Source organism: Pygoscelis adeliae, unplaced genomic scaffold (genome assembly GCF_000699105.1).
Source record: "Pygoscelis adeliae isolate BGI_AS28 unplaced genomic scaffold, ASM69910v1 Scaffold294, whole genome shotgun sequence".
In the NCBI taxonomy this organism is placed as follows: Eukaryota; Metazoa; Chordata; class Aves; order Sphenisciformes; family Spheniscidae; genus Pygoscelis; species Pygoscelis adeliae.
The window spans coordinates 284,460-307,193 of NW_008824722.1; the positions used below are offsets into that span (position 1 = coordinate 284,460).

General features: G+C 45.3%; 1 protein-coding gene across 2 annotated transcripts in view; it reads right to left on the reverse strand.

Annotated features, from left to right (window-relative positions):
• The window catches only part of SUFU (suppressor of fused homolog (Drosophila)), an 85,532-nt gene extending 69,302 nt beyond the window's left edge, over window positions 1–16,230 (reverse strand). The window contains exon 1 of one of the 2 annotated variants that reach the window (XM_009323233.1): window positions 16,102–16,230. In XM_009323233.1, the coding sequence (XP_009321508.1) occupies window positions 16,102–16,202 (101 nt within the window). In that variant the 5' untranslated portion in view covers window positions 16,203–16,230. The remainder of the gene's footprint in view (window positions 1–16,101) is intronic. The other variant, XM_009323234.1, reaches the window with a different exon arrangement.
• Window positions 16,231–22,734: the final 6,504 nt, after the last annotated feature.

Consider the following 22,734-nt stretch of genomic DNA (forward strand, 5'->3'; position numbering starts at 1 on the left):
GCAGTTTTCAGTGAAAGTTTCTTTTAAACACCCCTAAAATGCTAAGAAGGAAAAAAAAATTCCATATTTTGCCCCAAAGCTAAAGATACTATGAAGAGATGCATGGATCGTATTGTACCTATCACTGCTTTGCCCCCTCCAACACAAGGGCACATCACCTTTATAGCCAACCCAATTGCAAAGCTGCTAGCTAAGTTTTCACAAAAAACAAACACTGATAGAGAATTCTTGGCTTGCTGCATGCCCACTGGCACACATCAGACAGTTTTCTATTATGACTACAGCAGTAATGGAAGGCTCTGGTATCTGCCAAGTCAAATCCAACCCTATATTTAATATTAAAACCTTATTTTGTCACATGAACAAAAACAAACCTTTTGAAACCCAAGGTCATATATTACGTGCCATTCTTTGGGTTAAAACTCTCTTTATCTGTTCAGCAAATCAGCTCAGCAGAACAGACCACATTGCAGCACTGCACATACGCTGAAGGAGCCTGGCTTGTTCCTTTAATGAGGTAAGAGTTTCACTGATCACGATATTTAGTTCCAGCAAAAGAATCCAAAGAAATAGAGGCCCCTTTATTTACAGAGCCATGCGGCCGGACCCCCTGAGCCCCCTGCCACCCCACACTATGCCAGGCCCTCTCCTGAAGCCACACACAGAGAACTGAAAAGCTGCTCCCCTCTGCAGCACAGTACCCAGGGCGTTTTTCACATCAAATAACCCAGCTTAAGAGGATCAAAAGCCAAACTAGCTCTTTGCTTTAAAAGCAGCTCTGAAAACCAGAGGCTCTTCAGTTTAAGTCAAAGCTATCTGCCAAAGCATTTTCATTCTCACTTTTGCAAGGAATGAGAGAAGGTTTGCTTCACTGCAGTGCAAAATGGCTGTATTTCTGAAATTCTGCTTTCGAAAGCTACACAGCTCTGGACAAGGAGCAGAGTGTACTAGGTGTTTATTTTTTGAGAGTTTAACAGTATGTGTATATAAATATATTAGGTGAACCAATCCCTGAAAATGGGAGTTTACGTAGGGAAATGCTGGCCCTTCACTACGATTATTTCATCCAGGGAACAAGAAGAAATCTCTTTCAGGGTATTTGGGGATAGTTAGGACTGCACTTTCAGAAGTCACAGCTCCACTCTCAGCAGCTCCCGGGAGATAAACCAGGTCTCTTCTGGGAAGCGAGGGCAGGCTCACAGTACTCTGGACTGACTTGTCCCAGCGTCAGTTTTCAGCTCCATCACCACTACTTTTGTGAAGCCACTTAAGGTGCAATCAGGGAGTTAAAGCAAAAAGCATTTGCCCACATCTTCTACAAAGACAAAGCTTCCTGCTCTGCTGCTGGTGAGCCACTCTGATACAGTTTTGAAGGCTGCAGAAATACAGTATCACTGCATTTCTAAGCCTGGCATCAGGAAGAGCTGCTGTTATTTCCATCAGAAAGCAGTTTTAATTCTACCACCACCCCCCCCCAAAAAATTGCCACAGTAATTGTCAATCCATAGCTTTCAGTACTCCAGATCAACCTATCAGGACATTTTAGAAGTTTGAGAAGGTGGTTAAACCAAGCCGAAGGGCAGTGTCCACCACTCTGTTTGACAAGACCAAAGTACTTCAAGGCCCAACTATCACCAGTGCTTTAAGATTGAATAGCTAGTAACCATCCCAGAAGATTTTTCTATTAGCTAGCAAAGATATTACCGTTAGCAACACAGAGGACTGGTGTAACAAAAAGCATCAGGGTACTCAATGACTGACTTCACAGGCACTCCCTGAGAAAAATCAAGGCATACACCATTTCCCTTTCACTGCCCACATCTGCTTACGAACAAGCAACACAAAGGGTGGTCTCCTGTCTAAAACCCAAGGAGAAGCTTTCAGCAGGCTGTTACAGCCATTGAGTTGAACACCTTAGCACCTCCATCTCCCAGGAAGAACATCAGGCAAGAACTGATGTGCACCAAACAAGATTATGCAGAGAGTCGGTCTTCTGAATTCAAGTTCCAGGTGCGTTACACAATGTCTTCCCACTATAGGCAAATGAGACTCAGATTCCAGAGCTTCGGGGCGGGGGGAGAGAGAAAAAATAAAGGAAGTGACCCTACCTAGTGCTTCCAGCATCTTGCCTAACAGGAAATGGTTGGTTTTAGTGCAGCTGTCAAACAACCTAAAAATCTCATCCGAGAGCCCTGACAGCATGCTGGGACACTCCTGTGAAACAATTTCTTAAGAAAATAGGCACAGCAACCCCCTTACATGAAAGGCTTAAAAAGGATCCAGAAAAGTTTTTTCAGCCAAAACCCACCTGCCTACTCACATATTCTCCCGGATTGCCTCCTGGCATTGAAAAAAGCATCAATTTTAAAGAAAAACACATAAAAACATCTGAGAGAAGCAGGGGGTGGTTATCTGGACATCAGATGGTTATCTCTTCAGAGCACTCGACAGGAAATTCCATGAGCTCTCGCCACCCTGAACCTGCGCGCAGGGCCCTACTGGACTCCTTTCTAGCTTGATTTAAGAAGAAACTTCATGCATAATCAGGGCAAATAAAAACGCAAAAAGAACACGTGCTCAAAGATTTCTGTTCATGTAAAATCAAGGTCAGAAAGTGACTGACACATGGTGCTCGAGACGTCAGACTATGGCTATGCCCAAAGCTATAGCTTAGGGCTTGCTCTTGCAGTACATCATATCAAATGTGTAAGCCATCAGCCAAATGGAAAATCTTTCTAGAAACAGAAACTTAAATTGTTTTTGGAGAATTATTCCAACATCTGAATCCAAACAGAGGCACTCGCTCTGCAGTTATTTGGAGGCGGGTTTCTCAGCTTTCCGAAATACTCATGTAGGATCCACGTAGAAAACTTAACATTGAGATAGATCTGAGTAAAATTTGTGAATCAATTTGTGCTGACCAGTATGAAAACAGAACCGTGCTTCACTGAACTACCGTTCAGTGAGTGAAGTGCTGTTACAGGGCAGAGGGGGAAGAGGAGACTTCAGTTTAAGTTTCCCTCACACATACACAATGCTGATTTCACACACTTTACTATTCAGCTTCTTCAAAACCCAGCTGGTGACAATCTTGCCCCTGAAGCCTGGAGACTCACAGCTTAAGTTTTGTTTTTAAAAAATTGTTTCTGTAAATAACAAATGTTGATACAACAGATAAACTGATTTTTCCTCGAAACCTTCAGACTACAGAGTCAACTCAACCTCACTCCTAACTCTGCAGACACAACTGTCTTATGAGAGATAGTGTCACCTGAACTACACGATAATACAGTAAGGATTTCCAGCAGCTTTAGACACAAGCAGCATGGGAATTGTGTGCATTTTGTAGACCTGACAGACTGGCCACTTTTTAGACACCTAAATCAGTCAGGCATGTGAGAAGCACTTGGCACACAAGCGTCATTAAAATGTGTCCATACCACAGTCGCCTACATCACATGAGGAAAGGCTGAGCACTGGGTTTATTCAGCCTTAATAAAAGAAAGCTAAAGGGAGAGGGGGGGATCTTATTGCTCAACTACCCATTAGGAGGGAGAAGGGAAGACGGAGCCAGACCTTTCTCAGAGATGCATAGCAAAATGGCAAAGGACCATTCCACTTACATGTATCTGGAAATCTCTTCCACACGATAGTGGTCAAACCCTGGAACAGGATCCAGGGAGACTGTGGAAGTTGGCCCTCTGAGCAGGCATCAACTGGAAACTTTTGGAGGTCCTTTCCAACCCAAGTGATCCTATGAAGCATCACGGCCAAGAACACAGGTATGAGCTTTTACTACTGGTACCCTGTGTCCAAAACTGAGCTGGCAGGACTCACAGCTGATAATTCACGAACACATGAGTTAAACTGGTTTTGACAGAAGTCGTTACCATACTCAGCTCCTGCCCAGCCACATGGGAAACAGCTCCTGAACTATGCTCTCTCCAGCCTAACATGTTAAAGTATACCACCATCAGTTTTCAGGTCACTTTAATGTGCTATGCTGCAAGTTAAGGCAATTTAGGGGTTGCTTCTTTGAGGTTCAGCTGTCCATGCCACAAAAGTAGTAGCATCTGGAAGAAGGATAGGATCCTGCTTAGCTGCTGGACATTAATCCCTTTGAGCTCTAGAGGCTTGGACGCCTGACCACCTCATTGTGGAGAGCGCCAACACACAGTCATACATGTAAGGACAGTGCATGTAGATTAAGGGCAAAAGGCTGTAATGGCCCTGTCGGTGCCAAAGGGATCTATCTGCTTCATTATTAACACTAAGAGTATTTTGATGTTTCTTGACTTAAAGTCCTAAAACAGCATCCGGGTGACCTAAGTTTGAGTCCCTTGTCTGCTACAAACTTCCCATCCTCCTCAACAAGTTACCTAGGAATTTGATTCTCAGATGTAAAATAATGATATTTCCCTGCTTCAAAGAGTAATGTGACATGCTTATCATATAGGAAATGCTTATATACTCCATCTATCAAGGTCACAAAAGCTGGGAAATTAACTCCACATTCTGCAGAGCATGGACAAATACTGAACACGGGAAACGACTAAAACAACAAAATATGAAACAGAAGGTTGCATGGGATGTGTCACTCTCTACCCCAGCAAAAGACGTCCACGTGAGGGCAGTTTACTTTCTATTTTCTTTGTTTTATGGTGCATAGATGTAGCTATACCAGTACGTGATGGTTTGATCTCCCATTACAGTCATAACTAAACTGACAAGATCAAACCATTTCATCTTCAAGATTCCCAAAACACGTATTTAAAAAGAAAAAAATTTATGTGAAATCAAGTGACCAGAGGACTCTCCATGCTTTTCAATTGAGGGCTTACACATTACTCCACAGAGCCACCCGGGCTTCCCATCTCACAGCCCGCAGAACCCAACCCAACCAGCTGAGGTGTCCCCGAGAGCAGGTTCTCAGCCACCACCTGCAGCACGCTGCAAGCACAGCTAGCACCGCAAGTGAGGCTGCGCTTCTTGGCACTACAAGAAAGTGCAAACAGCCTCACTGCAATGGCCCGGGGAAGTTGCAGCAGAGTTGCATCATCTTAATGCCCACTGAAAGGATCTGGAAAGAATAGCTAGGAGTACAATAAGGATTTACTATTGCATCCACAGAATAAAGGGCCAGGGAACTAGTGAAAAAGAAAACAACTTATCAAGATCTGTACTTTAACATTTTATTTGAGCTGTCTATTTATGCTGCACTTCAGAGCTACTTATCCTTTATTTCTACAGGGTCCAGCAGAACAGTGCTCTCATTTGGCCTGAGCTGGAGGTGATTCTGCAAACACAGCATGCAGTCACTGTGCTATACAGTGCACGAGGAAAGACAACCTTTCATCTGCACACGGATCCCATTTCATAGTAGGACGGAATCCTTAGCTCTGATGCACTGGTCTTTGCATAGTCTGCAGGGAATGGTAATACATCTCCAAAACTTTACCTAAGGGCTCAGCTGCAACCTCACCTGGCAAGAGAACATAAGCGAAGGGCCAGTTCGAGCCAGCGTGGCAGGAAGGACGGTATTGCTGTGCTTGGTGAGCAGCTGGGAAAAGGGCACCGACTTTCCTTGCAGTGTCTGCTGGCTCCTTCCTAGCTCCTACTGTGGAAAGTTCTGCAGCTGCTGGGAGGAACCCATTCGCATAACAAAAGCGGCTTTCAAAAGCAGTATGGGAGGGTGGAAAGAATAAGAGAAAAACCCAAAGCCAGAAGCTACACTGACAGCTACAGTTAGTTTTTTTCAGTATTGCCTAAAAGTCACAGGCGAGGATCAGGGCTCCATGTTATGTAGAATATAAACACTGGTGTCTCCCATTACTTTCCTGCAGGCTAAAGACCATAGGTTAAAAAAAAAAATCATGCAAGAAACAACTTTAGCACACTCTGTACAACATTTTTAGGACCCTGACAAAAATCAGGTTCTCAGCTGTGCAATAAATGAACTTGAGGCATAATAGGTATTTAGGAGCCTGAACTTCAACAGATTTCAACAGAAGTTTAGGCACCCGAGTATCCTGGATCTGGGATCCAATCCCTGATGTTTCACTTCATTAGCTGTGGAAATCTAGACAATACTTCCCTACTTGCTGAGCTGTTACATAGTCTCATTTCATTGTAAAGGGTGCACTCAAAAACATACCAATGAGCACCATAACAGATCTTAACCAATTAAACAGCCAGGGAAAAGAAAGCACCAGTCTGCTGGTGGAAGACTCCCAAAAGGGAAACATGAGACAGTTGCAACAAAAAGTCTACTATAAATATATATTTTTTTTAATTTGCCTTTAAGTGTTAAGCTTCTCCTGCAAGACTGTGGTTCCTTTGAAGCGCTGGAAGCTTCCAGAGGTAGGAATCATAGGCTGATATCTTTGATCTATAGAAATAAACACCTGGCTTGTGAATGTTACATGGACTCCACCCATTGTAAGACAAAATCCAAAAGGATAAAATAAATCTTGGCCTCTAAATCAAACAAAGGAGGAAAGAAAGCATCATTCCTCCCCTTCATGGGTCCAGGATCAGCCCTGAAGATTTTAATAGCGGCAAAATAGTTTTGCCTCTCAGCAAAACCACTTCAGTTATGGAAACTGCAGCTCAGGCTCTCTCACAAACAGGAAAAAAGTTGGGAGAGAGATGTCAACTTGCAGCGTATTTCAGTACCACTTACTTTTTAGTGCAGTAAGCACAAACACGCTCCTCACGTTCCTGATCACTTTAGGAGGAATAAGCTATCCAGTAAAACACAGAGTTCAGCGTACAGCTCATCACAGCCGCTCTGTTACAGAAAATCCCCCATCCATCTCTGAACACCAAATTCTTTGCTTTTCTGCCTAATGTTACTCTTCTGGGTAAAAAAGAATTCAAGGCCCAGAGACATATTATTTTTGCGTAATAAAGTTATACATATGGATTCAACTTAGCTAGGAAATGTCAACTTAAGGCTTGTCTTCATGAGGAAATTTACTGTAACTAGTCTACCAGTATAATTATATTGCTGTAGTTCTACTGGTAAAATTCCCCTGTTGAGCCTTATTCATAACAACAGCCGCCTTTATGGTTTATTTTTGTCGACCATGCCAAAAAAGGCCCCTGCTCCAGAAAGGCCACAACAATTCACAGGAGAGGAGGGGAAGGAGCTATGCCAGCGCAACTGGAGCAGTAGAAAGAATAACAGTATAGAAATGGCAGTATTTCTCTGCGCTAACAAATTATTTGCTACAAAAAAAATTAAACGTTGTAAGAAAATTATACTGTACATCAGATATCATTGCAGGTAAGGTATGTGCCAGGTTTATGCCACATTTCATAGCTTTGGTAAAGTTCCCCAAGCCGGACACTGCTCTGCATCAGCCCCTCCATGTGCATCCTTTTGTCTCGCCTTCTTCCCAGCTGCTGCAGCGCATTTCTCAGGCATACGCTCTTTCCCCCATTCCCTTACAGGAGTGATGCCTCGCAGCCCAGCAACTGCCCCGGGGCCCCTTGGACAGAGCACTGACCGTCCAAAACAAATGGGTGTTAAAGACCAGCCCCTCTGGTTTACAGTTTGCATCTTCAGGGACAAGGGGTAGCTGCAAAGCAAACAGCACTCTTTGCAAAAGGGATTTTAAAACAATTGCCCTTCACTTCAGCAGTGCAAGAATGCTGAGCTAGACAAAACAATGAGCCATCTGTGCACTCTTCCCTCCTTCCCTTGTCTCTACCCTCTGGGCTTAAATCAGAGCTCCCCAAGAATGGCCGAGTCCCCCTTTACCTCCGCCCACCCTGTTTACATCCTGCAAAAAACAGTTTTCCAGCCTTTTTTTGTTTTTTTGCTTTTTGTTCTTAAGAGCCCTTGCAAAATCTTCCTTTAGACCTCAGCCCTTTGTCAGGTGGTATCCCATCTACCCAGCTTTGTCAACTGATCAAAAAATGCCTCCCACCAGCCGATGCGTTCCTTGTTTACCATCCCTGGAGGCACTCAGGAGCCCTAGCCACCCCTTTGTCCAAGGAAGGGAATACCATCTGAATGGGAGACCACCAAAGATTTGCAGCCCTCTTTTGTTAGCCTAGTGTCACTGCCTATTGGGCCTCGATTCAAAATTGAGTTGACAGCAGAGAGGCAGCTGAGTTTGGTAATCGCTATGGAGTTTCCAGCTTAGGAGACACAAATACCAACAGCTCAAATTTTCAAATAAAATTGGTAATTTTATTACCAATTGTAACCACTGTCCCATCAAGAAACACAGACTATTCTAGTACTAGTCACAAAGGCATGTTCCCAACGCTAAATCTGCATTGAGGAAAAAAGGGGATTAGGTCTGAATAACAGCATTCAGATGCATCTCTTCAAACTTTCATTTTGTTAGTATCATTATTCCAGCAAGCAAAGGGATAAAAAAAGTCAACCCTCCTTTGATCTCACAGCCGGAATGGCCACACAGCTCAAAAAATGCTTCTACCTTCGCGTCCCACTGAAAAAAAGCCCACTATCTTTTAATTCTTGCTTTTTAGAACACCCTAAACAGATCTTTATCAAATAAAACAATCTTTCACTAGAAGACCCAACTTTGATCCCCAGTCGCTCCTCTTTCCAGCAGGCTGAACTGGCTGGGAGAGCAGAGCCTGCAAGCTCTCCCCCATCATTCAGCACTAACCCAGCTGGGAGATGAGAGTAAGGAAGCCCTGCCTCAGGCCAACTCTCCTCCCATATGCCAAGATCATAAATGTCGAAGTTCTGCTGACAAAAAGAAATCATCCAGTTTGAATACCATGCCCGTTCCTCTGCATGGCAGCAAGAGGCTCATCTTACCCGGATGCACGTGCAGATGCGCTACTGAACAGGATGCGGGGCTTGCCTTCAGTAACGCTCAGCTATAAACCTACTTCCAATCTTTTTCCTTTTTTTTTTTATTGAAAACAGGCCTTCTTGTAAATTCAACTACCATGCTGTAAATGTTAAACGAATTTCCTTCAATGCTTCAAAAAAAAATTCCAAATCTAGCACAGTTCAAGCGTGCTCTCATCCCAGCCTCCGCACACAAATACAGATACACCACAGCACAAAGCGGACTTCTCTCTGTAGGTGGCCTACATCTTTCATATTATTAACGGTGCTAACTACCTCCAACAAATGACATTTGGAAGCCAAGTGCACTCTGCCTGGGAGGAGGGAAAAAAAGATTTCCCCATGGTGACCATAGCTTCAAGGGAGGTCTGCATCCAGCAGAGAAACACAAGTCTTAGTCCTGGTGCATTGCCTCAGTCATCGGAGGGACACCGTCAATGGGGCGCGTAAATAGGCATGACGCTTGGTTTAACTGTTTTTTGCCTGGGAAATAGGAACTTGAACCTTACATGATCACACTTGTGCTTCTTTAAAACGTGTCCACAATTTTTGAACTCATTGGTCAAATTCAACCAAGTTCCTCAAAGGACGAGCTGTTCCCAAAACACCACATTTCTACACAGCAGGCATAAACAGCCAGACAGAAGAGGATCTACAGGCGCTCCCATTTTCTGTGGAAGCACAACTATATTTCTAGATACCAGAGAATCCACACAGGATAGAGCTGTTACAAGTACCCTAATCTTGGGAAAAGCTCAGTCTAACTCATATCTTTATAGACACACAAAAAAAATCCAACCACAAGACAAGTCCATTAAAAAACAGATCTTATTACCCCCCTACAGCTATACTACACATTCCAAATTTGATGGATTCTCAAATAAGCTATCATTAAAAGGAAATACCTTTTTTGTCACAGAACTCCCTAATTCCATGGCCTCTCCCTTCCCACTCTGCCATGAACCTTCCTCTCCCCTCTGCCTCAGAAAAAAGACCAACTGGAAAAATAAGCATTACATTTGGGGTCAATCTCTGATAGACAAATGAGACCTAGAAAGAAAAAGGAAGTCCAGAGTATGGTACCCATCTTGCACTCTCGTTCCTCCAAGTCCTAGCTCTTGCACCTCTTTCCTAAACTGATGCTTACCGATGTCCTCTCCCATGTCATTCCCTTTAGCTGGGGCAGATGCTCCACCTCCAGCAACAGTACACAGAAGAAACATTTCTTCAGTGCGCTGGCTAAAGTTCAGTTCCCACAGAGGAAGCCATGGCAACACGAAGCAGGAAGATACGGAGACCTGGAAGAAGCTCCTCAGGATGACCATAAATCCCCAGAATTTCATTGCTGTGGTGGCTGTTCCCCACAACCAATTCATCACAGTCACACCTCACAGAAGTCTGACCCAGGAGCAGAACCACTATTTTCTGATCCTCAACTTGAGGATATGTCCCCAGAAATCAACCTCACTTCCCTATTCCATGTGCTGAAGCAGCTGCCACACAGCTAGCCCTGACACAGCAGGTGTCCTTTAACTTCAGAGCTAATAGCCTAGTGAAACAAAATTAGGATGAGGAAGGGAGGGTTTACACATCTATGCTATTATTTAAGGAAGTCCTCAGGTTCCTCTGTGTGAAGCATGCTTCAACACCACACTTGAAAGAAACTAGACACCATGAAAGGTAGAAGAAAACCTTGGGGTTTTAATAATTTCCCTTGAATTCCAGGCTCAACTCCCAAACTAAACTGATTTGATCTTTCATCTCTTCAAGGTAGATATGCTGAACTCTACAAAAGTTGTTCCAAAATCTTATCTGAAACATGGATCCACAAGTACCACTACCCCTCTCTAATTTACTGTCTTCCCAAAGGCCCTTTATTTTATTGCGTTTTCATGAAAACAAAGAGGGGCAGAGTCAGTCTCCACCATTTTAAAAGCATTCACTGTCACCTTGAAGTTTGGTGTTATATTTCAGCGGTGCTTTAGGCATGTGGTTTATAAAACACTTAGGGACCCATTAAATACCAAAATTTAAAGCTAAAGGCTGGCAAGCTGAGGGCAGTGAGCTTTTAAATTTATGAAAGGCTACAGAACTAAGAGGCCACTAAAGTGACAGCTGTCAGCACTACTCCATCCTACATTCATGCAGGCTCAAAGGAGAAGCCAGCACGCACTCAAAAGAAAGAGAGCACTCGTTCCAACTTTCAGGCTATTTTCCAAATACTCTTTTCAAATTCCTTTCATACTCGGAAAAAGCCTTCCAGAAAACATCCACCCCTCTGCAAGCCTTGCATTTGTTACCTGATCCAGTTTTGCGCTCCTTTTTCTTCCTCCCAGCTCTAACAAGCATCCTTGCCCTTTTACAAGTTAAGGTCATTCAGAGGATCTATACAAGCCAGCAGAACACAAGCTGGACCGGAGATCTTGAAAGGCTCATGCTTACCCTCACCTTTAATAGGGAGGCACCACCCACAGAGACAACACGTTATCCCGGCATGCACCGCTCCCTCCTGATCCAAATGGTAAGTAGCGCAAATCAAAAGGACCACAGCAAGTTGGAACCTGTTGTCTCCGCGGGTGGTACCCTGCATCTGTATTAGAGATGAAGGCAGCTGTAATCTCTTTGGTTTTATGCAAATGGGATGCTGTGCTTCAGCTCCTGGCTAGCTGCCAGGAAAAAAACAAAACAAAACAAAAAACACCACCCTTGTCAATATGAAGTTTGTGTAGATCAGGAAACCCAATTATTGGAATTTGCATAAAAAGCTAAACATCAAAACACAGTTGGCATGTTTCTTCTCAGGATGTGGGAAGGCCACAAATACAAATCTTATCTCTTAACCTAGCCATAATTTAAGCTTTGCTTTCTATTGTGGCTCTGAATTACAACCTTGCTATTTTAATACAAATAAGACTATTCAAGGTTTTCAGGAATTCTATCGCACCACGGTTCTCATTTTCCATGCACTTTTTAAACTGTTAACAAAAAGGGTGAGCACTCGAACTACAGGAACAGTTAACTGGAGATTCAGCCTTGGCCTTACAGCTAACTGGAGATAGAAGTCAGTGTGGTGAAAACACACATTGCTTCCTAGCTCTCTGGACAGCCCTGCAAACTCCTGCACCAGCACAACCCAGGGCTGGAGCACGCCGTGGCACCGCAGTAGCTGCAGCTGGCATTGCCACTGATGGATTCCAAGTCCAGCTACACTTGCTGACGCTGCCGTCCTCAGGCACTCACTCTCCACATAGGCAGAAGTCACCATCACGCCTGGAAACTGCAGGAAGGACCAGGTGCCTGTGCCCTGGCCATGCTGACGGTCTGGCATCGGAGCACGAATCTGCAATTGCCAGCTGAGGCACCGTGCTTTGCACGGACACACGGGGACACGTTCCTTGCTGCTGACTTTGCTTCAGAAAGCAAGAACAGTCCAAAAAAAGGCTCTGCTCTAACCCTGCTGAGTAGATTCAAGAAGTTACACATCGGGTTTGATTTTAAAGTAGATAGAAAAAGTTAAAAATGGAGAATAACTTGCAAAAATGTCCCGGAAGGATTTCTGCTGCCACTCAAGTTGTGCAACATGCTCGACTGGAGAGACTTATTTCCATGCAAGCAGCTTGGTGTGAAATCCCACTGAAAGGTCTGTGGTTCCCTAATGCTGTCATGATGTCATGATTTAGGATTTTTAGAGCAATCAGCCCAGCACAGCTGGTATCATGGTTGCCATTATACCATGAAACACTGAGTGGTTTTAAATGAAAAAGGTTTCCCCATTTGAAATTCTTAGATTTCTTCCATCTTTTTCTGTGAACTCTTAAAACCAGACCAGTTCTGTAAGCAGAGTATAGCTGATATTTAAGCAGAGCAGGAAATAGTGCTGCTTTAACTGAAAATAAATCTGTCAACAAGGAGGCACAGGGAGAGCTCCACTTCAGACTTTTCAGGTTCTTATTAAAAAATATAAATTAAAGTAAACATTTTCACGTTACTTGCTACATCTGTTTGCTATTCCACTATAAATAAAAATATAGGGGCCTCCAATTCAGCATTGGTTCACTCAAAAAAAAAATCAAAAAGCCCTTTTCATTTAATACTGCATTATAATTGGTCTAGATTGTACTGTATTACCAGAAGAGGTCCACAAGAAATAAGCTATATGTTACCCAAAGTCAAGCTGGGGGATTAAAAAGACCTTTGGTAGTGTACTATCCTTCCCTTTCTAAAGGATGAAGGACAGCAAGGCTATGGAAGCACACCCCTATTGTAGGAACCTTGCTGGCTGTCACAAGCACATCCATCTCTGCACTCTTTGAAGAGAGAGTTGGGAAACAAAAAAAACCCACAAACTAAACCCTATCTCCAGAGGCCATGGCAGTTGAGGAGAGTTCAGTGCCACGCCAGCTTTAAAGGAAATCTTCCAAAGATTTAAACAACTCCCGTCACCCCACGTTCCTGCCAACCATCCTGCAGCACACTTTACCTGGGACAGCAGAATCCCAAAGTCCTTCAAGCAATAAAGAGACTGATACCCATTTTCTTAAACAAGGGCTTTATTAAATTCCCTGCCGGAGAACAAGAGGCTCCCAAGCGCATAGGAAAACCACTACATTCCTACAGTGTGCACCCAGTGCCGGTCTGTTGATGTGCAGTTCACGTGGCAGTCGCATTTCAAGAGTAGTTAGCAAACAGCAACTGCCGTTGGGAGTAAAAATCGCTGGTGAGTGATGAGCTCCTTTGAAAATCTTCTCTTAGCCTGTCTGCAGTGCTTGCCTACCAGGTGATAACTTCAGGTTCAGTGCTTAAGAGATGTGTAAGTTTTGACAGCTTTACCACATGCATAACTGTATATTAAGACTATACGCCATAAAGGCGGAGCCAGCCTTCTCAACAGCACATGCAGTATTAAGTTCTGTAGCTCCAAGAATGAAGCCAAGAATAAGGCCAAAAGGAAGGTGACAGACTGCTGACAGCTGAACATCTCAGGGCAAGTGACACAGGGACACCCTGCTCTGGAGCCAGGAACACAGTTCCTGCCACACAGAGAGAGGGGAAACACGTGCATGTGCCCAGGGCACAGAGATCACTTTGACGGATCTGAGCAGGTCTGTGCTCAAGAGGTTGCTGCCAACGTCTGCAAAGCAGTGCAGCAGCGAGGGCTTGCTATCTGCTTGCAACGCCCAGCCGCAGCAGCCTCTGGCAGCGTGGTGCCAGGGGCAGGCAAGGGACACCCGGCAGGTCTGTGCTCAAGAGGTTGCTGCCAACGTCTGCAAAGCAGTGCAGCAGCGAGGGCTCGCTATCTGCTTGCAACGCCCAGCAGCTGCAGCCTCTGGCAGCGTGGTGCCAGGGGCAGGCAAGGCACACCGGCTCTCTAAGCCTCCTCCCAGGCTCACATACACGCAGCGCACTCAGGGACTTCAGACCTCCCAGAGCACGGCACAGACTTTGCTCTTGCTTCACTCAGCAGGCCTTGGAAATCGCCTGCAGCCTGTGTCTAGAGATGTGGTTTTAATTCCTGTGCCCTGTAACCAGCAAAAGGCATATTCCCCTATCTCAATCTGAATTTCCAGACCAAACTATATGACAGCATGAAAAGTTAGGTGGTTTCGTGCCAGGAAGTTGTTTAAAGTTGTGACATTCCACCTGTGTGATATTTTCACTCCTTCTCCTCCAAGCTTTCCACTACAGAACAACATTTTTTGGTCTAGCACACAGGTTTTGGGACTGAGAAGCCAGAGGACGTGCCAGGGCCAAGAAGACAGTGTCCTTACATAATTTGCTTCTTCATTCATAAAAACACATCACGTCTCACGTCTTGAGCTGAGACCCTCATGTCCACTCCCTGCTCTCACCCGAAACCATCAGGTAAGAGCCTGAGCAAAGAGAATAGTCTCACCATGGGAAAGCCTCAGGTTGACAAGTCACCAAAGAGAGGAAGTCAGCACAGCACTTACTCCCTCCAAAATTTAATTCCAGCAAAACAAGGCAGGCAAACACAGGTCACCTAATCTTGGCAACCTCAAGTTTTCAGTGGCAAAGATGAAATCTTATGATCTGAGAACAAAGGCACCACGTAAAGGCCTGCACGCCCATGGTGGGGTCTCTTGTGGAAGTGAGGGAAGGAAGCCTTTAACTTCATTTCTTCCACTTGCCCTACCTTTCCCCTGCCCCAGCAACTAATGGCTGCGGTTTGTTGCTAGTAGATGTGTTGGTTAAATGCCCCAGGCAGATCTCAGTGACACTAGAGTCCTGCATAAACTCCAGTCTTAAGAGACTTGTCTTCTGAAAAACAGTTCTGTAACCACAAACATGAGAAAAAAAACAAGAGAAACTGCCTTGAGGACATGGGTAAGTTTAAAGAAACTGCCTGACTGCTGCTGTTGCAAGAGAAGCACCTGGGTGAAAAAAAATGGTGGCTGAATCTTAACCAAGACAAACAAAAGAGGGAAAGCTTGGATGAAGAAACCAGGGCCTTTGCTGCACCATTCACCAAGGACATTTACCCCACAAGTATGAAACAGCGCAAAGACAGTTTTCACTAAACAGCAACAGTAGAAACTTTCTGCCATTTCTGGCTGGTTAAAAGGCCACGTTCACAGCCCCAAGATGATGACAGCTTGGCTACTCCTACTCACTTTAACCAGTGTTAAGGAGCAAGGTCAGTAAAAGACAGACAAGAATAAGGTTAGACCATGCTGCGTGCCTGGTCTAATACAAGATGCCTGCTAAAGACCAACCATACCAGCAAGCTAAGACAATCATTTAATTATTGGAGAGAAGACAGTCAAACAATTATAATTTTATGCTTCTGTTACACAGATTGGCACTTTATACAGCAGCCACCGGGACGGCAGTCCGCTGACAGCAACACTGCTGTGCCAGCAATAGGAAAAATGCCCTTACAGCAGTTTCCCAGAGGAAGGCATTTAACATGCACAGGGATGGGTCAGGATTTAAGCATATGACCATAACAGACTACCAAGAGTGAAAAACACAACAAGACATTCAGTTAAAAAAAAAAAATCACTCAATTTTTAACACTAACAAGGAAGTACATTGCATTCAAAGCCTGCAGAGGGGAACATAGTAACTCTTCTACATCCAAGAACAGGCACACGTCACCCCTTGTGAGACCCCGGCTATGGTATTCTCAGCAGAAAAACAGCTGTTCAAATAATAAGAACAGCAGGACACGGTTTTACCTACGCCCCTGCAAATGCAATGCAAAACACAACACGCAGCAACAGAACTTAAATGACACTTACTCATGTACTCTGTTGTCTCCATACAAGTCACTTAACCCAAAGCTGACGTAGTGCCAGTGCTCAGGAACATTCAACGCTGGGTTTCCCAGGTTTCTGTACATGCTAACGTAGTCCAGAGGATCAGGTCCCCCCAACCTGCATTAAAACCAGAAAGATTCTTAGGTAAGTCAGCTTATTCAAGACACATATGAAGTCTCCACAGGTGCTACAAGGGGCTGTACAAAGACCTGCTTTAAAACATAGCTAGTGACAAAAATTAAACTAGCATGTTCAAGTTACCTCTAAAAAAAAAAATTTAGGAGAAAGGTTGGGTTAAGTCCAGAAAGCTTCAAGCACAGGAAGGCAAAGTGCATGTGTGCAACTACTACAATGTTTTTAACGTTAAAGCATAAAAACCTCTGGAAAATCATATTAAAGCTTCCACAGAACACAAAGAAAATTGGAAAACTGTACTAGTAAAAGAGCAATAGCTGTATATGCACTGCAAGCTCTTAATTCAGTCCAGAGGCACATACCTCAATTAAAAAAAACCCAAACTTGACACTATTCCTCAAAGCAGAATTTGAAATGGCTAACTTTTGAGGAGAGTAATCCATACTTCTGAACATAAACATGACAGTTAAAATAGTGGAGGAGAAAAACATTGATTCAGAAAAATTAGTACCAGAACTTTAAAAACACACTAGGTGCATTAATCAAGAACAAGTAAAAAGCATCATTGCAGCCTCTGCTTCAACATTAGAACAGGTTCCTTAAAATAACATTACTTAAAAGTCAATGCAGCACAGCCAGACTACATTAAGCAGCAATCACCAAAACCTGCAGCCCCACTTCCCATTACAAGGCACAAGGAAACGAGGCTGATGTGCCAGCAGAGCAAGCACAGCACTCTCCTCCTGCCGCTCGCCGTCACGTCTGCCCGCACAGAGGCAGGTCAGCTCCCCACCGAAGGAATGAACGTGCTAGACTGTTTTGCTCACTGTTCACCCTGTCAATCATAAAACACACAGGTAGAAGCAAGCAAAAGAGACAAGACATCAAACCACTTACCACAAGCATTTACAGAATAGTGTGAACAGCTGTTTAACTGTTTCCTGCCTCCAATTAACTTTTTCTTCAAGTAAAATTCTCTCAACTGCTCCAAACAAGAAAATCCAAACTAAGATGACTCTCTTCATTCAAACCACTTATTACACACCAATTCCCCTCATCTGCATTGTCTGTTCAGACCCTGACTCTATCGTCTGCAGGGCATACCTGTGCTTCCATCACTAGCCCTGGGTGTTTGTGTATCATCATTATGCACACCACAACTGCTGCACAAAAAGCATTTGAGCACCTCAGTTTTGTTCCCTGATTGAAGTACCACTGCCTTATGTCAAACACTGGCAGGCTTGGCAAGAATACTTTCTCAGCATCTAGAGCAGAGCCGCTCATCAGTCTCTTGTAGCACCCTCCACCACCACTGCTCCGTGCCTCCTGGAAGTGTTTGTGCTTCACATGTGGAGATCCGTACCTTGCTTTACCAAGGAAGCTCTGGGATGATCAAACAGCAAAGCTTAATTGCAATTATCCCACTTAAGGCAAGCACCCTTCTCAGAGTCCCATCTAGCAGCACAGAGGAAACACTGGTGAGCATTTCAATCCTCAGGCATGAGAGGGTAACCAGGCTGCTGGTAGTAAAGCCGGAGTTAGACCCATCGACTTCAGAAAACAGGCAATCAGTGCAGAAGATATTTAACCCTGAGCTTGCAGGGTTACAATTACCCCTAGATCACATTCGCCGAGTACAGCAATTTCTTTAAGTTCATTTAGGAGAGACCCTCGAGAAAACAGGGTTTTTCAGAGTTGGGGCAGTTGGCATTGCAGAACAGAGGTGCTAAAAAATCACTTTGCAGTTCTGGATCAGCCTTGCCATAGAGCTGCAGCACCTGGTCATCTCCACAAGAGATTCTCCAGAGGAGTAGTCACCATGACTGGACAGATGGATCCAACCCTTGCTGGCAGCTCATCGGTCTGGCACCCAGTTGAGCTGACATGCAAAGCACCAGTAAGATGGTGTGTTGCAGGGTGAGCTCTGAGGAGGCTTAATGCACACAGGGACTCCCTGAGTTTATCACCTGTAGGAAAGATTGTGCCAGGAAGGGCCATGAGAGCAGGCTTCCTGTTGTTTCCAGAAGGCACCTACATACTCCACGCAGATTTCTAGTGACAGTGATACACTATTTGAAATCCTCTGCCCAACCTTATCAAGTCTGTATTAAGTAATATATCAGCTTGTTGTATTAAAAGGCCTGTGGGCTCTGCTCTCTCCACAAGTGTGCTGTGCTGCCTCCCCCCTATGGCTGCAGGAAAAAAAAAAAAGCAGAGCAGGGTTATCTAACATGAGTGACTTTCCCTAGGACAGCTTCCCTCCTCTTAAGTCACATAAGGCCATCATGGTGGCTCCAAGCCAGCCCAGCTTCCCAGTGGGTCAGTCAAGGATGCAGCCCAGGATACCAGGGCAGGGCGGAGGGGGTGAGCATCCCACCCCCAGTAACGGCACTGAGTCCATTGGCAAGGGTCAAGTCAGAATTATGCAGCCTTCTCATATGACAAGCTGCGTCTTTATGGCGTAAAAGGCAAACTGGTGAGGAAGCATGGGGAAGGCACGTTAGACCCTGGGATGGAGCAGAGTTTGATCCTCAGTGGCAGCCTGGGAAAACCCAAAGTCTAGCAATAGCTTGAAACACTCAGAAAAAAACGAGTCCCCCTCTGACATACCCCATCTCCACCTGTTCCCTCTCACCGGCACCAGGTCACACTGGAGGCTGTCCGAGATCTCTGCCGTAGATACCCATTCAGGTATGGGTAGCTGAGGGCTGGCCCTGGCCAGCACGCAGGTTCCCCACAGCAGTAACTCCCAGATCCGTGATGGAAGCAGCCAGGCGGAAGCAATTCCAGCCAGGATAGTCACTCACCCCGAGGAGTGGCAGTGAACAGCAGCAGCCACACACAACTGTTATCTGACTGGGAAGACTCCAGAGCGAGGGAGGTCAATACGCTGACCAGCAAACCAGTGTGAGCAATTAGCAAGTGGTCAGAGCAGGTGCGCAGGATTTGCAATGAAGGGAAAACACCTCCACCTGCTCAACAACAAGCATCTCCCACACACACAAAAGCTGCTTCCAAACTTTTGACACCTTAGATGTCAAACGATTCGCGCTAGAACACTGCAGAACACAGGCACTTTGACACTGACAACACACAAGCCAAACCCTTAGACTGCCCTCTTTCAGGACAGGGACTGCTCCGCCTGCACGCTCCTCCCCAGGGCTACTCAAACGCATCCGTCAGGTCTGATGCAGACAGCGAGCAAGTCCTGCCTAGACTGCACCAGGCAAGCCAGACACCTCTCCCTCACTCCTGCTGGCAACCTCGCGCTTCTTTCCAAAGGCCAAGCCTCTCTGGGGACCTGCAGCACAGTGCTACCCGGGAGGCGGCTGCGGCAGCATGGCACCAGCCGGCTCGGGGGAGCCGAGCTCTGCCTTGCACAGAGCAGACCCGGCCAGAGTTAGCTACCCACCGGTTTACACACTGCACAACAATCCAGACAGACCGTCTTTACTCCCTGAGAAATTTGGTAGACTTGGAAGAGAGTCAGACAAAAAGCCTGCAGCAGTGACTAATTAAATTTTGAAAAATACACATCCAGGCCATATACCTATCCCCAAACCGCTGCAACTGCAGGAGCATCCAGCACTAGCCTTAAACCAGCTATCTGGAGCACAGCTAGTAACGTACCCATGGCAATAATGCCCAGCCAAAGGCTAGTCAGCACAGATATTTATCCAGTTTCGGTAGCAGGTTTCACTGCTATGCTAACTAGTCGACTGCCGCTAATGCCTGCTGTGGTACATCCTCCCGCCCACAGCCGCTGTTGCAGGGTTCGACCTTGTATCACAATCTACATATCAGTACATGCGTTCACACAAAGAGCTGGAAGCGTTGGAGGATTTTATTAGGAAGAGCCCAACTTCAAAGCCAGAGGTACAGTACAAATTTGTTACATTCTCTATTCATGGAGCTCATTCAGGAGCAAGAAGGGCAGCCTCGGGGGAAACCCGGTATTTGCATCTGCACCAAAAGTCTTCTTTTGACTGATGTTAAGAGCGCTCTGAAGTTTCTGTGGAAGGAGAAACCCAAAGTGGGCAGAGAGGAAAGAGCTCCACAATGGGAAAAAATTGGAAAATTCCCAATCCATTCACCCTGAAAAGTCCTTAGTGGATTGTTTGTAGTCGCTTCCCAGCAGCTGACAACAGGCCTGCTTTTCACAGCTACCTTTTGACAACCCTCCAGAATTAGTTTGTGATCCCCAAGCGGCTGCAGACCAGTGCACTGGTTTTTGAGTACATGGCCTAAGTTCAAGACAGGTGATGAAAAACCAACAGTCCAGCCCAGATTCTGCCTATTTCAAAACCTACCACAAAGCAAGGAAAGTACAATTTTATGCATCAAGGTATTTCACTTAGAGATATTCAATCATGTTTTAAAAATAAAAGCAGATACTGGATATCAACAGAGAGAAACTCCTTCTCAGCACATGCCCTTTATAAATAGAGCCAGGAAGTTTTCCAAGAAGTTCCAATTGCAATCACGAACTCTCTCCCAAGATATGCAAATAGCTTTTAAAAAAAACACTAGTTCCATGAAATAATCCACGCAGCTAAACCCCTTCATTTAATAGGTATGCGATTCTGCAGATTCTCCAACATTAAGCAGCAAGGATCTGCTCTGCCGTGCAAGCCAAAGAATACAACTTCAGCTCCCTCAAAAAAAAAAAAAAAATTGCTGTTAACTATAGAGAAACTGATACGTATAATTAAAAGCTGATTAGTGTTACAGTATTTCTCCTAAGGCAGGGAACTTTGTTCAGCGATTTCCTCTTCTAATCTAAACCAACTAATAGCTGACAGCCCAGGCAGAGGACGACAGACTAGCGGAGAGCAAGCGGTGGCAGAAGTCATTCTACCAGACTTAACAAAACCAAGCTCCAAGTTTCATCTAACAAAGGGAGAGAAAGTACCTGTAGCGTCCACGTAGACTCCACCTCGCGCAAGAATTTCCTGCACAGGACAGCAGTAAGAAGCTCACCTCTGATTTCTACGAGCAAAGCTCTCAGCTCCCGCTGCCAGCCGAGCTGACAGTCAGAAGAATCACTAAGTGGAAAATGCCAGGACAAACAGGCCTTCACATTACTTCTTACTTGCAACTGGCCATCACTGCCAACAGCAGTTTTTCTAGTGTTTGAGCTCTAATTGCAGTGAAGCCCTAATCAACCCCTGAAGCAAACAAGAAGCAAGGTTTCTTCCCAAACAAGGGTCTCTGCCATTCTTCATTATAGACCTAAATCTCCTGCCATCCCACACAAATCTTACATCACTCTAGTCAGTATTGTTTTAAGCTGTTGACAGAAAAGAAGTGCTGACTCCCAAATCAAGGTGACTGGAAACTCATCAAGCTTGAATATCTTCAGATTAGAAATAGGTGTAAAAACAGACTGATCAGACCACCACCGAAGCACTGCAGTACTGACCCACACAGATGATTAAGAAATTATTTGTATTTTGAGGTCTCAGATTTGCAACATCTTATCTCAGCCCACTGTGTCAGTTTAAGTACAAAAAAACCCTAAGCAGTAGGGGCTAACAGACATATTTCTTGCTAGAACCGCATAAAACCCAACGCTTCTTTGGAAGACAACAGCAATGGCTTGGCTGTCAGAGCAGAACACAGGGAGGATGTTATTCTGCTGTTGCTCAGGACTGAGCCAGATAGAGACATACAGGTTAAAATGAACTGTAAAGAAAGAAGTTGAGCATTTACTAAACTTTTTCCAAGTGCTGGACTAGGGACTGGTCAACGTCAGGTCCAGCAAACACTCGGGGGTTACCTGATCATGTTCCTTAGGCCCAGAAGAGGGGGCTGAGCAGCAAAGCAACAGTAAAAAGCAAAAGGAACTCCTCTTCGCAAAGGGCTAGACACTAAACACTTATCTCGATAGCTAAACATCCAAGTACTTCCTTCATGCCACCCTCCCACATAAACAACTGCTGTTACTGGTGTCAGACACTGTGTCAGCAGAGACGGTAAGCAGCAGATTCGCAGTCTGCGGTAACACACGGCTACACAAGGGCAAGAGAAGCTGGCTCTGCCCCGTGGGTTTTACGGGTACACGCACAGCACGCATCCAGCTTGGAGGCTGGAAAGCAGGTTCACTCTGGTCAGTGCTGGCCATACGCAGACCCCAAGCTCCAGGCCAGAAGACACAGCTCATGCCTTCTGTCCAGGAGGGGAAACTCCAGCCCCCCACCCTCCGTGGGAACCCCTCCACTAAGTAACACACACTCCCTTTTCCCATGACCTGCCCCAGCCAAGGCCCTCATCAGCCATCCCTCACTCAGGGAAGCCCCAGATCACCCCAGAAACCCCAATACATCCTCCTGTCTTCAGTGCACCCCTCCCCAAACCCCTCCTCCTGTTCCCAGTGCGTCCTCCTCAGGAAACCTCCCCAAAATACACCTCCCAGGCACACAGTTGCATCCCCAATGCCTCCTCCCCCAGCCCCACCGCACACCCCCAGCCCTCTCGCAC